Source organism: Erpetoichthys calabaricus, chromosome 2 (assembly GCF_900747795.2).
Source record: "Erpetoichthys calabaricus chromosome 2, fErpCal1.3, whole genome shotgun sequence".
Lineage (NCBI taxonomy): Eukaryota > Metazoa > Chordata > Cladistia > Polypteriformes > Polypteridae > Erpetoichthys > Erpetoichthys calabaricus.
Genome location: NC_041395.2, coordinates 207,298,374 through 207,314,540, shown reverse-complemented (window position 1 = coordinate 207,314,540; position 16,167 = coordinate 207,298,374). Strand labels below are relative to the sequence as shown.

At 36.1% G+C, this 16,167-nt stretch overlaps 1 protein-coding gene across 1 annotated transcript in view; it reads right to left on the bottom strand.

Annotated features, from left to right (window-relative positions):
• Positions 1–4,172: 4,172 nt before the first annotated feature.
• Positions 4,173–16,167, bottom strand: part of LOC114645523 (putative PIP5K1A and PSMD4-like protein) — a 148,305-nt gene continuing 136,310 nt past the window's right edge. Inside the window, exons 20-25 of the mRNA XM_051922585.1 lie at positions 13,393–13,461; positions 13,066–13,281; positions 12,346–12,454; positions 9,276–9,407; positions 7,822–7,889; positions 4,173–5,828 (exon numbers count right to left, since the gene is read on the bottom strand). Of these exons, the coding sequence (XP_051778545.1) occupies positions 5,655–5,828; positions 7,822–7,889; positions 9,276–9,407; positions 12,346–12,454; positions 13,066–13,281; positions 13,393–13,461 (768 nt within the window). The 3' untranslated portion in view covers positions 4,173–5,654. The remainder of the gene's footprint in view (positions 5,829–7,821; positions 7,890–9,275; positions 9,408–12,345; positions 12,455–13,065; positions 13,282–13,392; positions 13,462–16,167) is intronic.

Sequence of the window (16,167 nt, the reverse complement as noted above, 5' to 3'; positions counted from 1 at the left end):
CACAGGGTCACGGGGGTCTGCTGGAGCCAATCCCAGCCAACACAGGGCACAAGGCAGGGAACCAATCCTGGGCAGGGTGCCAACCCACCGCAGACAGTAGTAACAGCAAAGACAAAAATCTTTTGGAGGTCAAGTATGGGCCAGCTTGGCGGACTGCTCAGGAATGATTTTGGCCCATTCTTCCCAGCACATTTGCTCCAGGTTGTTGAGATCAGATGACTCTTGTGCACCACATCTTTCAAATAGTGACACAGATTCTGTTTTGAATTGATACCAGAACTTTGACTGGGCCAACGTTTTCAACTTTTGGTCCTTCTGCCACTCCAATGTTCCATCAGCCTAGTGTTAGGGATCGGAATGAAACAGGATTTCATGCAGCATGCTTCCTTCCTTTTTAACTAAATACTCGGTTCTTGTTGAAAAGCAACCCCACAGCATAATGCTGCCACTATCATACTTCCCTGAAGGTTTGGTATGGTATGCTATTCTTAGCCAAAAAGCAACTAGGTGATTCTCATGTTCCTTTTTTAAAGCAACTATATACATTCTTTCATCTGGTTTGTTTTGAGCCACCTTCCCATTATAGGCCTGTTTTATACTGAACTCTTGATATGTTTGATTGAAGCACCTTTCCACCTTTGAAGTCCGGAGCTCCTTCGCAGTGACTGTTGTCTGCTCTGTTGCTTCTCTCACAAGACCCCTCATTGTCAGTGTGGAGAATTTTGACAGATGACCATTCCTGGGTAGTGTCTGGGTGGTTTGACATATCTTGCATTTTCTGATCAATAAACCACCATTGCTCACTGGGAAATCCTAACAGGTCAGGTCAAGTCAGGTTAGGGAGCATGCACTGGTACAGCGTTTTGCTGCACCCACCACACGACGAAACAACTCAGGATCCTGGTTGGCAAACTACAGGCAGACATACGATCCAATCTCACCCTCCACAAATGACCATCTATCTGCCACAGCAAGGTATTACACGGGCATTCTCTTGGCCTGGTCCAGCCACTCTGGTCCTCAAAAATGAGGATCCTGTGAGCCAGATCACCCTCGGGGAATCGCACCTCATGGATGATGTGCCATAACTGATGCTCCCTCACAATGCAGGTAATGGGTACCAGCAGTACCTAAGGATTTTCCGGAGAGACACAGTACTGAAATACTGAGTCCAGTCTTCATCTCAGGTCATTGGATAGCGTCCATGTCTCACAACCATATAGCAAGACAGGAAGCACCAGGACTCACTTGGACCTTCGTTCTTTTGCAAAGATATTGGGAGTGCCACACACCCCTTTCCAGCGACCTCATGACCCCCCATGCTCTCCCAATCCATCTACTGACTTCATAGGAAGAGTCACCAGAGACATGAATGTTGCTGCCAAGGTAAGTAAACCTCTCGACAAGGTCGTCACTCTCTCCACAGACAGACACACTGCTGATGGCTGTGCCCAAGAGGTCATTAAAGGCCTGCATTTTGGTTTTTATCCAGGACACTCAAACTCCTCACTCAGTCTCTCAAGAGCCCCAATCAGAGCCTCCATTGACTCCACAAAGGTCACAGCATCATCAGCAAAGTCAAGCTCAGTGAATCTTTCTTCACCAACAGATGACCCACAGCCGCTGGACCCCATGACCCTGCCGAACATCCAGTCCATATGCAAGCACTGAACAGGAGTAAGAACAGAAGCATTGAACAGAGGAGAAGAAATCCTAACACTCGAATATTTTTCTTCCTGTTGTCCTACTTCTTTGGAATCCATTTGTCTTAATTTTCTTTCAGATTCCCAGCTTGAGTAGCGATGTGGCAATTACAATAATAACTGGCCAAGACACATTTTTGTCCATATTTGACAATTGTAAACTAAGAATTTTCACATCACAGGGATTGAACTCATTCTTTTTATCTAACATAAAACAAGGTCATGTTGAAATAAAACTATCAGATAACAAAATCGCAATAAAGCATTTGTTATTTAGTAAAATTGGCAAGTTGGTCAAGGGACTGAATATTTTCAGGGCATAGACATAGAATAGACATTAACCTTAATAAAAAGATAAGTGTATTGGTGTCTGTCCAGTTGCTATGTCTCTGTCATTCCAGTAGATGGCACATCACAAACCTTTACAGTGCTTTTACGAATCTCATGCCAAATGGCATATAACAGAGATGTATGCATTGCATGGTGCACTAAAAACTTTAATAATGATGTGAATGTTGACTACTAAGATTTCAACTCGTCTTAGATAAGTAGCACAACTAGTAACATTTAATGTAGCATGAGCAGCGTACAGATAAACTACCACATTACATTGTTCTACAGTGTCAACAATGTATTTAATTGGGACTTTTTGCTACAAATCAACACAAAAAATCATTAATGGAAACCCCTTTAATTTATTGTAAGCAAGCAGAAGTTAACCAATTCCTTAAGTATTACACTCCTTTGTTATGGCATCCCTAAACATGGCCTGGTCAAACAATACTGTTTATACTGCAAGTTACAGTGCCTTCAGAAAGTATTCAGACCCTTTCGCTTTTTTCTCATTTTGTTATGAGCTAAAATTGTTTAAATTAAAAATTCCGCACATCAAGCAACACTCAGAACAGAACAAACCCAAAAAAAAAGATTTTAGGAATGTTTGCAAATCCACTGTACATGATAGCTGAAGTCCTATTACATATAATTAAAGTGTTTCATTAGTCTTTGGAAAGTCTCAAATTGGGTTAGGTTAATGAATAACAAAAATAATACCACACAGAAAAGGAACACTGAATGCAAATTTAGAATAAACTAATTTAAAAATGTAAGCATTTAGAAGCAGCTAAATACATTTTTGAGGCACTGGAAAACTTTGGATTTGGGTTTTAGGATATTGTCCTGCTGGTGGACCCCCTGGCCTTCAACCCAAACCTGATCTTCTGACAATGGGCTGCACATTTCACTCTAATAAGCTGATTTCATGTGGCAGCACAGCTGCCCTACAACACTCACATTTAACTGTGGAGAACGTGCACTTTTCTTTTTAAGCTACATTTTGTTGGTCTCTATTTTAGTTTCATCAATCCACAGGACATCTTCCCAAAACAAGTTTGGTTTCTCAAGTTTGGTCATTTTGAGCAAACACCAGTAGGGCCTTTTTATAGTGCTCTTTGATCAGTGAGGTTCTCCAGGACCTCCATCTATAAAGACCTTCTCAGTTTTGTGTGCGGCGTACATTAGGGGTTGAAACAATCACTTCAGATTGCTCCAGGTCAGCTTTAAGCTTTTAAGATGTTTTACGTGTTTTTTCAACAATTTGTTCAATACTTCATAGATGTTGTTGATTAAAATTATTTTTTCAATTATGTCCTGGTAGGTTCCTGAGCAACAAGCTACTTAATAAAATTGTATACTGTGAAAATAAGACCATATAAAATTAGAATAAGAAATGCTTGTTTTTTTTAATTACAGTCTATGCAGAGTGTATCTATGTATACCTGCACACTAGACTGCATGGATATTTTAATTCAACTATCTTTTAATTTTTCACAATGCCCATGTATGCTGCATTAAATTTTATATTTTATCTTCTTTATATTTATGGTCTGGTGTTATCCTTGTATGTTGCACTGATATTCCATCCATCCATTTTCCAACCCACTGAATCCGAACACAGGGTCACGGGGGTCTGCTGGAACCAATCCCAGCCAACACAGGGCACAAGGCAGGAACCAATCCCGGGCAGGGTGCCAACCCACCGCAGAACACACACAAACACACCAAGCACACACAAACACACACTAGGGCCAATTTAGAATCACCAATCCACCTAACCAGCATGTCTTTGGACTGTGGGAGGAAACCAGAGCGCCCGGAGGAAACCCACGCAGACACGGGGAGAACATGCAAACTCCACGCAGGGAGGACCCGGGAAGTGAACCCAGGTCCCCAGGTCTCCCAACTGCGAGGCAGCAGCGCTACCCACTGCGCCACCTGCACTGATATTATCAAGACAAATTAATAGTACACATTAGTGTACCTGGACAATAAAGTGAATTTTGATTCTGAAAACACAAAGCACAGAAGTTTCTTCTAACCACCCTTTCTCCAGCAAGCCCAACCCAAAACCCATATATCATCGTGCTTCTTAACACAATCATAAAACACATTGAGAGCGATTCCAAAAGATTGTTTTGCTTAATTATTTTAATTTCATTTTTTTAAGCTTGACAATGGACACACACACACTCTCAGTCTTTGTTCAACATTTCCAGATCATATACAGTCAAGACTAAGAGAAAGACCTCAGGTCTCAATCCCCAACTATCGGCAGAATTATTTTGTGGCCAGTATAAAAAATGTTAACCAGAAAAAAAAACAAAAAAATGAATTAATAAGACCCACTTAATGTTGGGCTGCACTCTCAGTATATTAAGAGGATATCAGCCAGGCCTACATAACAATCATTATGAACAGTTTAATTTGTAAATGGAGGGAAGGAAGGCATCACTTAATCCCATCAATAGTGCTGTGGGTACAATGAGCAAAGTACATTTTTCAATTAAGGTCCAAAGCAAATGATTCTTCAAACTCATACCCAGACATATCTCAGCTTTTTTCTACACTAAGTGCATATAAATGTGGAGTTATTTTTATATTCTACAATATCCATATAAAAAGAAGTAAGCAAATAGTTTGTGTACATAGTTTAATTTTCTTTTAGCAATGGCAATATGTATTAGATTTAACTAAATGTCAGAATGCTCTCTCTTTCTATATATATTTATATACACAGTTGCCTGTAATATCTTGGCTTCAAAATTCATGACTGGTACACTTTCATACCTTTCAGGTAAATATGGGCCCACTGTATGCAAAAAAAAAAAAAAAAAAAAGAGGGTTGGTAGAGGGAAATAAAACACAATAAACTTGATGAACGGCAAAAATACTGAGCATGTATCGCTGTACTGCCATCTGCCTCTCTTAGAAATTCCAATTATGTACCTTGGTTTTAGTGTCTTTAGGTGTCAAGTTTTCCACTGCACCGATTTATGGAACTTGTAAAACACACCTGATGTAATAATATCTGGATAACTTAGCAGAAATAATTAATCCAGAGGGCAAAACCAAAGTCATTTCACACCAGAAACAAAAGTAAATGAAAATGTGGTATTTTACTTTATATACTGGAGGAACATTATTTAAATGATCAAAATTAAATCCTTGATTAGCTATAAAAAAGCTTTTATGAAAGAGGTAGTGCTGCTAAGTTGTGATAGATATCAAGGGCATTCACTTCTGACATTCTAGTTTACACATTTGCTATGAAGCAGATATTTTACACTTGGCAGAATGTTAACATTTCCCTTCCACTTGAAGACCTAAAACTGTGTACTTTATAAACGTCAATTATTTAGGTTCTGCATGAAAAAAAAAAAAAAAAAAAAAACCACAACAGAAGAAAGATGGTATTTAGCAAAAAAAAAAAAAAAAACCAGCATGAAAGAGAACTGTGCAGCTGCTGTAGTCTGTAACAAATGGGCACCAAGAGATGGGGCAGTTAGGTGTCATTAAAGAGAATGTCCACATGTTCTTGAAGGGTCATGACACCTATACCTTTAAACAAACCGTGTCACTCCCTTCCCAAAAATACAAAGAAACATTAAAAAGTTATTTCTTTTTCTCTTCATCCTTTTCTTTTTTACTGCTATCCTTGGATGTGGCCTGTGATGCTAAAGATCCCACAGCATTACGGATGGCTTCGTTGTTGGGGTCAACACCAGGAAGGTTCTCCAGCACACTCTGCAAAAACACTGGGTCCATAACATCATAGTCGTCTTCCTCCTGCAGAAAAAAAGCTAAACTGTTTAAAATGATGCAGTTCCCACGATGCTCAGTCCTCACGTACATACTTATCTTGAAAGCCTCATTTACAAACCCCTTAAAATGAGTTTAGAAATATTTTGTAAGGAATTTATACTGTGCCTGTTTTAGGCCCCATTTGTCACTCAGGTTGAATGTGGGAAAGCATTTAGAATTCTGTTATTTTGTGTTTACAATAACTATTTAGTGGGGAAAAACTGCAACAAAAACACTGCAATGAGCTACATATTGAATATTAAAATGCTAATTTGTTTTGTTTTCTCCAGTAGACCCAGCTTAAAGGAATACTCCACTCACAAATGTCATTTAAGTCTTACTTACCCCATGTAGCCCCTAGAAGTGGCTGAGAAAAATTTTTTGTTTCACATTTTTATGCAGAATGAGAGAAAAATGCCTAGAATATAATGGGAGCCTAATGGTGACCCATTCTATACTGTGGAAAACAATGTGAAAAAGTCCTTGGAGCAAAGAAGAAACCTCATGTTACTCGTGCTGCATAATCCACATGTCTCTTATCCAGTCATTAGCTCAAAATGTGCAAAATAAACGCTTTTTTTTGGTTAAAAATATTATTCACAGCTACTTCCTGGAAACGCATCATTCATAGTAAGCAGGAAAAAACATTTCCCAAACTTCTATGCTTTTGAATTGAAGACAGTACTCTTTAAGGTATGTCTTCAATTCAAAAGTATAGCATTGTTACAGTAATTAAGCCATAACATGAATGACATGATTTAAGAAGCAGCTGTTCAGTTTAGAATGACAAAAGAAAGTCAGCCACTGACACTTGTTCAAATTTCCCCTTAACTTTAAAAAGGAACTAAAAATTAAACCTCAAGCATTCTAAAAAAAAAAAATAAATAAATAAAAAATAAAAAAAGACTATTTGGAAGGGAAGCTTGCATTTTATTCATACTTTATTCACAGATAGATCTGGCATAATTAGATAAAATGGTAAATGCAAACAATACCCAAACTTACTAATTGGCTAGCTATAAATGAAAAGTAATAATAATAAAGTACAGGTAGTTTAGTATAACAAGTAGTGACCAAGCCATTTATGAATGGTGGTGATACTGGAAAGTCGTGTGAGAATCGAATATAGACATGCTGTAAACACCGGCTGATATGATACTGGTATGGGCTTCCCTAGCATCAGACATACAACGCAAGGAGCAGCACTATGCTCACAGAGCTCAACATACAAGTGTCATCTGATGTTTGGTAGTTGTACATCTGGTACAGAATTTCATATGTCTACAGTTTTATTTCCTCTCTTCCATTATTCAACAGATTTTTATCTCAAGTACATTGTATTCCTTGCTCTTAACGGTTTAAATGAACACTTCGGCCTTAAGAAAGCAACACGTATTAAAACGGTCATCTGTCAGAATAGGTCAGTTGCCATAGTAAAGGTGGTATGTAGTTTTCAAGTATGGGAATGAAACAGGGATTGCATGCTTTGTAATAGGACCCTCATGTCCAGCCAGGCTCACAATACCCCCACCCCCCGCATGACAGTATCAAAGTACTAAACTAAAAATAATAATTTAAATGTAAAGTATGAAACTATAAATAGGGTAGACCACTAGGCCTTGTGTTACTTCTATTTGTTATTTTGGTAACACTGGGGTGATTTGGAATTAAATGTATACCAAAATATGGTAACAGCTAGTGTGTTGAGTATGTTTTGAAATTCGATAGTTGTGCATCCAATACTTCCATGATTCAACTGAACACCTGTTATACCTTTCAAACTGGGATGATCAGAAAAAAAATCACAACAACAAATGTTTTTTTTTTTTTTTTAATTACAGCCTATCTAGAGCAATAATAACTAAACTCAAACTAGTGGTGAATTGTATATCAGGCAATATAATTTGGAGACAATTACTTCAAATGTTCTTGTTTAGCATACATTTACTTTCTATATAATATATAAAGACCATAGTACCTTGTTTGGTTCAGAGGTGTCCATAGCAGCTCCGGTATCCATGTCAGCACTTTCAGCCTGTCCAAATTCTCCACATGAGAGAAAAAAAAAACCAGAATTACAAGGAAGGAAAATGCAAAATTGCCTTACATCCCTACAGACATCAATACTTAAGTTTATAAAATCTTACATAAATGCGTGTGTATATACTGTACTGTATTCTTTTCTTTGAAAGCTTCATTTTCTTGTCTGAGGACATAGTGCAATTGTGACTTGCCAAAAAGCTCCACCTTTGTTTTCTGTCCAAAGGACATTCTCCCAGAAGGGTTGTGACTTGTCAATGCATTTAAGCAAATCCCAGTCTGGCTTTATGTTCTTCTGGGTATTCTTCCATTGAACCTACTGTCATTCAAAAAGCAACAGGTGGTGCAATCAGACAGTTATGGATCTTGACCTTGAAGTTCAGCTTGTATCTCTTTGGAAGTTGTCCTTGACTTTTTGTCTACCATTCTCACTATTCTTCTGCCATTTCTGGGGTTGATTTTCCTCTTGTGGCCATGTCCAGGGAGGCTGGCTACTGTCCCATGGACCTTAAACTTAACAATGTTTGCAATTATTGTTGCAGGAAGATAAAGTTGATGGAGGAAGTCTTATAGACTTTGCCTTTAACATGAATGTCTAGAATTTTCTTTCTGATCTCCTCAGACAACTCCCTCCTTTTCTTTCTCTGACTACTTTTTTCCATTTAAATAAGCTGAATGACTGACTGCATAATTGGAGACATGTGTAATGTTAATTCAAGAAAAGAGCTAGTTTGAAAAATCACTCTGATCCAAATATTTTATTATCTTTTCTAGAGGTACCAACAAATGTGTACAGGCCATTTTAAATTATCTTTGTAGAATAGGCAATACTTCATCTCTTTTCACACTTGATTTGCTTTACTTGATGACATATCAAAGGCATGCAAGTATACATGGGACAATTGTTTTTCATCTAGCCACCTCTGAAAATACATATAGCACTTTTTCAATAAACAGTAAGTGTGCCAACAAATTTGTCCTTGTGTACCAGCTTTATAGTACAGAACCTACAGACAGAATGAGAAGCTATTAATTAACCTTCACTCATTACTCTGAGTTCAACATAACATGGTCGTTTTGTAAATTATGTTGTGAAAAAAAGCAAAATTTTCAGAAAATAAGTTTAGGAAAATCAAACAGTTCCTATAAGCAAAAATGTTGCTTACATTCTTAGTGTATTAACACAGAAACACATAATTAATTTTTATGCTGGCACAAATGTAAAAATATTTAATTGTAGACAGATATTGTTCCATTGTTAATAACCTGACTGCAAAAAAGGCACAGAGACATTCTGGGACCAAGTCTAAGAAGCAAATATTTTTTAGTCAGTTATCCGATTACTCCAACATATTTCCCACCTGACTCATTATAAGGAGATTAAAGACCTACCTGCCCCTTGAAGAGACATCTGCATAGCATATGCAATCTGTTCTTCCTCTGTCATGCTACTGAAATCAGGTAGGCCGGTGCTTCCTGTCTCTTGCTGGCTAACAGTCATCTTCAGAAGGGCTTCATCTGATTCTGCCAAACAGAGACAGAAGCTATACACTTATTCATTTCTTCTGAGTTTATTACATATGCTAACACCAAGGAAAAATCCTTAAAAACGTGTCTTTAAAAAGAAAGACAACTTTCACACTTATAAAAAAAGAAGAAAAACAAACCAAGTTATTCAATGCAACTGTGTATACTACAGAATATTTTTTTTTTTTTTAAACTGTGTGCACATGAGGCTATCCTGGCAGCAAAAGTAAAATGACAGGAATCAACCCAGGGCAAAACAGTCCATTGCAGGACCCACTCGCACAAATACCTACACTCATACTGAGACAATTTGTAATCATGAATGAACCTAACCTAAGTAGAAGTGGGTTATGGCCAAAAATGTTATCATAATATCAATAATATCATATTCATTTCCTAATGCTCAGTTTAAATAGTTTAAGTGTGAATAGTATTTTGAACCCAGAAGAAACCAAAATGTTTATTACTATAGTATAATATACATGTACAGTGTAACCACAAACTTATGAAAATTGAACATTAGTGAGTGTAAACAAAACAGGTCAATATAAATCTATATTTTCAAGACCCTTTTGCAATTGGTCTAATAACTAGTAGTCCTACTAATGTAAAGATGTTGTAAGGCATTTATTAACCTTCAAAGGTAAACCTTTATTGTGGGCTACTGAAGTATAAATAAGGGTGAATAATCTAAACAGAATGTAAACTATAAAAGAGGAAGAGCATAGAAATATTATTCTATTAACTGTCTCTAGCACTTGGATGCTCCGTGCCAGCATGCAGCTGCCAACTGTGCTAAAAATACAATCTATGGGGGAGCAGGTGGTAGACACCATTTGACCAAGACAGTTACTCTGGGAAAATATAATTTGTGGATCAAAATATTTACAAGGACAATTTATTTTAGACATTACTGTTAACTGTTGTATTACTGTTAACTGTTGTAATACACAATACTTTATAGTTTATGTTCTTTACCACAGAAGGATGATTTTTTCCAATTAAGGTAAAATGAAAGAGAATGCAGAAAGACCCAGAAGTATCCACTAAGACTTTTATTTTGCTTTAAGCAAATAATTCAAAATTAACATAGATACTAACAGACAAAATTGAAAAAAAGGATTTGACAGTTTTATGCTTACATCTATAACATGCCTTTATTAAAATTCTTATACAGTTCCATACAAAGTTTTTGTTACCTCTGGGAAAATTACATATTTGCCATTTTTATAAAAATGTTAACGAGTACTGTTAAAACTTAATTGATTACAAAAAAAAAAAAAAAAAGTGCCATGCTTTTGGATACTCTAAGTCAGTACTTAGTTTGTATAAAAAAAAGAGAGAAAAAAAAAAGACTTGATCAGTGATTGGTTAAAAAGTAAAAAGCCTATCACAAAAATCGGTATTTTCTGCCCCTACTTTTCTAAGCTTTGTGGTAATTTAGTTGCAGTGCTCCATTACATAAACTATTATGGTAGTTGAGCCATCGCTTTTTTTTTTTTTTTTTAACTTCTTTTGCAGCAAACTTCCTGCAGTGTAAACAAAGGGCAGCAAATGGAAGCTTGGTTTATCAGTGAACAAGAGGCAATTGGTATATTAGCCTTTAAGTTAAAGAAAGGAGTAATAAACTGAACCACTGAACAAAGTAATCAGAGAAGTCATTCTGTGCAACTAGACAAATGGCTACTTTAATGAATTCAGACCTTTATTTTGTCCTTTAAATTAAAACAGACACCAACTGAGGTTGGGCAGCATGCTTGTTTAATTACAGTGCAGCAGCTTACAATTTTAATTAGAATAAGAAAAGATAAAGATGAATTTAAAACTGCTGCTTAGTAAACAATGTGCATTTTTTAAAAGATTTGCACTGTGTTTATTATTTGTTGCTGTGTGTCATACAGCAAATGTTTTGGTAAGAAACAAGTGCTACATAATTAAAATGGTAATCCATATTTTATAATTACACCTGTATAAATATAGTAAATGTACATTTTAACAGCAAAAAGCTGTAGTTCAAAAAATATTTAAAAAGCATGCATACTTACATTTAAGCAGTGTTTAATTACCAATATCAATTATTTGATTATGTGAGAAATTATATATATTTTTTGTTATTGTTACAGAAATGGTGAAAACTACTTTTTTATAAATAAACCTTGTTTCAGACAGACACATTACAGAAAAAACTAAACAATATGACTGCTTGAAACTAGGAGAATAATTTTCTTTTCATTTATGCCATATGTATTATGGTTAAATATATCTGTACATATTTTATTAGTTGAAGTATGTATTTTAAGGAAATTTGATTTATTTTACCATTTTATGGTCGCTGAACAATAAGCCTACAGAATTTCACTTTGTTAATAAAAAATGTATAGTTAACACCTATGGTCTATATGTTTAAATATAAAAATACACTTTAAAATAGGACATAAGACTTCTGTTTGTGTGGTTATGCAGGAGATTAGTGTAAAAAAATTTTTTAAAGGGGTGGGGGGGGAAAATCAGAATTGGTATTGGTTGAACAAGCAACATGAAATTGGACTTAAAAAACCTGATCGGAGCATACCTAATAACTAGTTCTGATACCTCACAACTGAATGGGTGCCCAAAGTTTCGCAACTAACAAACGCATTTACCTTAATAAATAAATTGCAACTGTACATTACTATTCTCATAGTTTATAGTTTATTTGCTTTTGATGTTATATTTACTATTATTTACTTCAAACAGGGAAGAAACTGAAGAATGGATTTTTGGATTAAAACAATTAAGAGTCTTTTTTCTTCCTACTCAATACATAAATCTTAAACTTTATTTTTAAACTACATCTAGCTATTTTGGGTGGAGAAAATGATCATCTCCACCATCCAGAAAGCAAGCAAGTTTCAGAACAATAATGTTAAAAGTCACTAAGCAGATGTCAACATACCATCACCAGTAGTTGTTGGAATGCCAGCCTCTGCTGCTGAAGCAGCTGCAGCACGCCGTGCTTCTTCTTCTTGTCTTTGTCGCTGCTCTTCCATAGACACTCTCAGGGCCTGAAGAAACACCATCAAAATTGAGGAAAAATTAAAAACACAACTACACTACAAGGGGCAGCACGGTGGTGCAGTGGTAGCGCTGCTGCCTCGCAGTAAGGAGACCTGGATTCGTTTCCCGGGTCCTCCCTGCGTGCAGTTTGCATGTTCTCCCCATGTCTGCGTGGGTTTCCTCTGGGTGCTCTGGTTTCTTCCCACTGTCCAAAGACATGCAGGTTAGGTGCACTGGTGATCCTAAATTGTCCCTAGTGGGTGCTTGGTGTGTGGGTGTGTGTGTGTGCCCTGCGGTCGGCTGGTGCCCTACTTGGGGTATGTTCCTGCCTTGCGCCCTGTGCTGGCTGGGATTGGCTCCAGAAGACCCCCGTGACCCTGTGTTAGGATGTAGCGGGTTAGGCAATGACTGACTGACTGACTGACTACTACAATGACTAGGGAGTACTAATGTGTATTTGGTTACACTATATACTTTTTATTTGGTAAACTGAATATCAATTAACACAAAATATACAACAAAGTAATTGCTGTAGGAGTCTGAAATAGTTCAAAATGCTGAGCCCCTGCAATTTAAAATCTTAAAATGGCTTTCAAAAATAACACAAAACGATTCTTACCAAAGCAAGTTCAGGATCGGCACTTGGGTCTACTCCAAACTCAAAATCACTGGCTCCCAAACCCAACATTGCACCACCCTCACCAGCAAGGATTGGTGAACTTATGAGAGCATCAGCAAGACTCGGACCAGGTGGTACAGTGACTAGGTGAGAGCCTGTCCCATCTTTTCCATTCAGAGTATTTATAAATGCTGTCAGTTTTTCTGTGTTCACCTCCTGAAAGTATAAAATTCAGTAATGCTCCTCAGACCAGTAATGGATCTGCTCAGTAAAATTATGAACAGAAAAATATCTATCACCATCTTGATAGAAAAAAAATATGCTTACCTCTTCGCCAAAATTAATAATGTCTACATTGACTTTCTCTTTTTTCAAGCGTTTTGCCAATTTCACAAGCTGCACAGAAAAAAGAGGTTTAGAATATGCTTTATTATGATTTTTCTTTAGAAAAGTTTTCACAGCAGAAACAAATTTTCTTAATAATATTAGGGCTGTATGGTTCTTCACACATCCATGTTTTATTCTGGGTGTTAACAGTCCATAATGTAAATATTAAAATGTTAACACTGCTGCACCACTTAAACCTCTTTTCTTTTCCATTGATAACACTACATGTTCATCAGTGCAAAAACAGAACATGGCCATAAACACAGAATGAAAAAATATTAACAAAAAACTAAAGTTAGAATGTTTAAAGAACTTAAACGCACTAAAGGCTTACACAAAAATGTTTAAGTTTGCTAATGTCTAATATACCTTACACTGGTGTACTGTGCATAGGGATTTTTTTATGTTTATATTTTGGTTAAGCCAATTCAATTTTAAACAAAACATGACTGAACCAAAATGGAAGGATATGTGAAGATACAAATTTGATTTAGTTAGCACTTTATCTGTAAATATAAAAAAATTACCTAAATGTTTAGTGGATGAAAAACAAAAAATGAGGTCATTCTGTTTAATTTAAACTATCTTCAAAAACTTGCCTATGTCCCTTCTCTGTGCCCATGCTTATCTGCAAATAGGTCAGTTTAAAATAAATAAAAATCACAAGTATGATAAAATAAGAAAAAAGCTTAAAGCTGATAGAAAATACTGTATTGTAGTCAATTTACTTTTTGGAATTTTGTTGAGGGACTGTGTACAACTTTGCACAGGTATTTGTTTCTTTTTACTATTCTGATGTTTTACTTTAAGTTAAACCAAATGAAACTGAATCTGCCTATTCAAAGTGAAAGTGACACTACATATTACCAGTATCCAGCAAGACATCAGAACATTTACAGCATACATACAACCTGCTCTGCCCTGGTTTGTGTAACTGGGCTTCATAGCAGTAATAACTGTTAAATGTAAACCAACACCCCCAACCGTGTACAGCATTTCTAATGCAAGTATAAGAATATTCATGTAGTGCAGGACATCAAACAAGCAACAAGTATACATGAGACGCTTTACTGAAACGACAACAAAAGACAAAAATTCAAAGGTCACAACAATATTCTAACAATACACCTGAACAACAGAACAACAAAAAACATAGCCCTGCAATTTTTCTTATTTTAATTTTGATTACAGAAATTGCTGCAGTACATTTCAGTCTGGGTATCATTTAATTATATGACACCCCCTTAAACCCCATCTATGTAATGACTTACCTGCCAGTATGACATACCTAACTGGTCTCAGTATTTAAATCAAGGCTAGGGATCCCTTATTTTAGTACAGTATACTTCTGTCAGAGTCGCTGGTGAAGATGTTCATACTGAACTTTAATTATTGTGTCAGTCATTACAATTGGCTTTAGTTGTTTTCTGCCCTCTCTCTTTCCAAAAGTCCTGTGCTGGCACGTTATGCGTTTGCCATCTTGATTAAGATAGCTCCCCAATTTTGGAACAGCACTACACAGTGGTTTGAACAGCTTAGACAGATTAAGAATCAGGCATTAATAATATTTCATCAGAATTATAAACACTTTCCTATTTACTATTATGGAGTTCTCAAACATTTTATTTTAAAAAGAGTTTACAGACATGTAATATGTGAATATTTATATTTACACATTACTCAGAATTGTACTTTTTACTGAATATTGTTTTTTAATTTAAAAAAAGGTCCCAACTGTGCCTACTTCATGAGCTCGTAAATTGGAAGGAGAGTTTATAAAAACAAACCATTAATTTGGTGTTTAGGTGGAGGAACTGTTCACAGTTTTAAGATCCCTCTTCTAAATATGCTGAGTAACGTGGAACAGCATGTATCTAAAACACACAGTACTTAAAAAAAGTACTTAAAAAAACACACTAGCCACTTTCTGTGCCAAACAAAGTTTCAACACACACAATGTGTGGATGTTCTTTTTTACCTCATATTAAAAATTCTGTTAAAGAATTTAAAATTTCAACCAGGCCAGGCAAGAAATGATCAAGTAAATGTGAATACTTAAAGCGCATTCAACAGTAAATCAAAAAAACTGATGTAAAGATTTATATATAATTTTCAGATTAAAACTTTTGTTTTTTTAAATATTAACTATGCATACAAGTGCACCAGTTATCCATCAAAACGCCTGTTAATGCTCTGGTACTCAAGTGAATTTGATAACATGTATTGACATGTCTGTCGTGAAGCTATGAAAGTGTGACTTCTTTCTCACTAACTCATGACACTGCCAAGAAAATACAGGACAAGACACAGCTTTTTCCTGCTCTCTTTCTCCATTTCAAACTGCCCACTTTAAGCATACAAACCTCCTTAATCTAAAGCATAGTCGCAATGGGGCTATGTTCAGCACAGAGTCTCCAATCAGGCTGAACCGTGCAAGGGTAAGCACACTTATTATACACAGTGGACATACAAGTTCACACAGAAAGACATTACCTTTAAGACACTAACACACTAACATAAATTCACATTTTCCATTTGCTTTGAGATGCACAGATTTGCACATTTTGTAACACAACACATTTTACATTTAAATGTTTGTTTTCCACTAATTTTCAGCATATATACTTATTTCCTAAATCTATAATGCAAGAGTAATTTCAATCAGTATACCAGATCAACTGGTATATATCGTTCACTCCTGTTAGATACCGATAT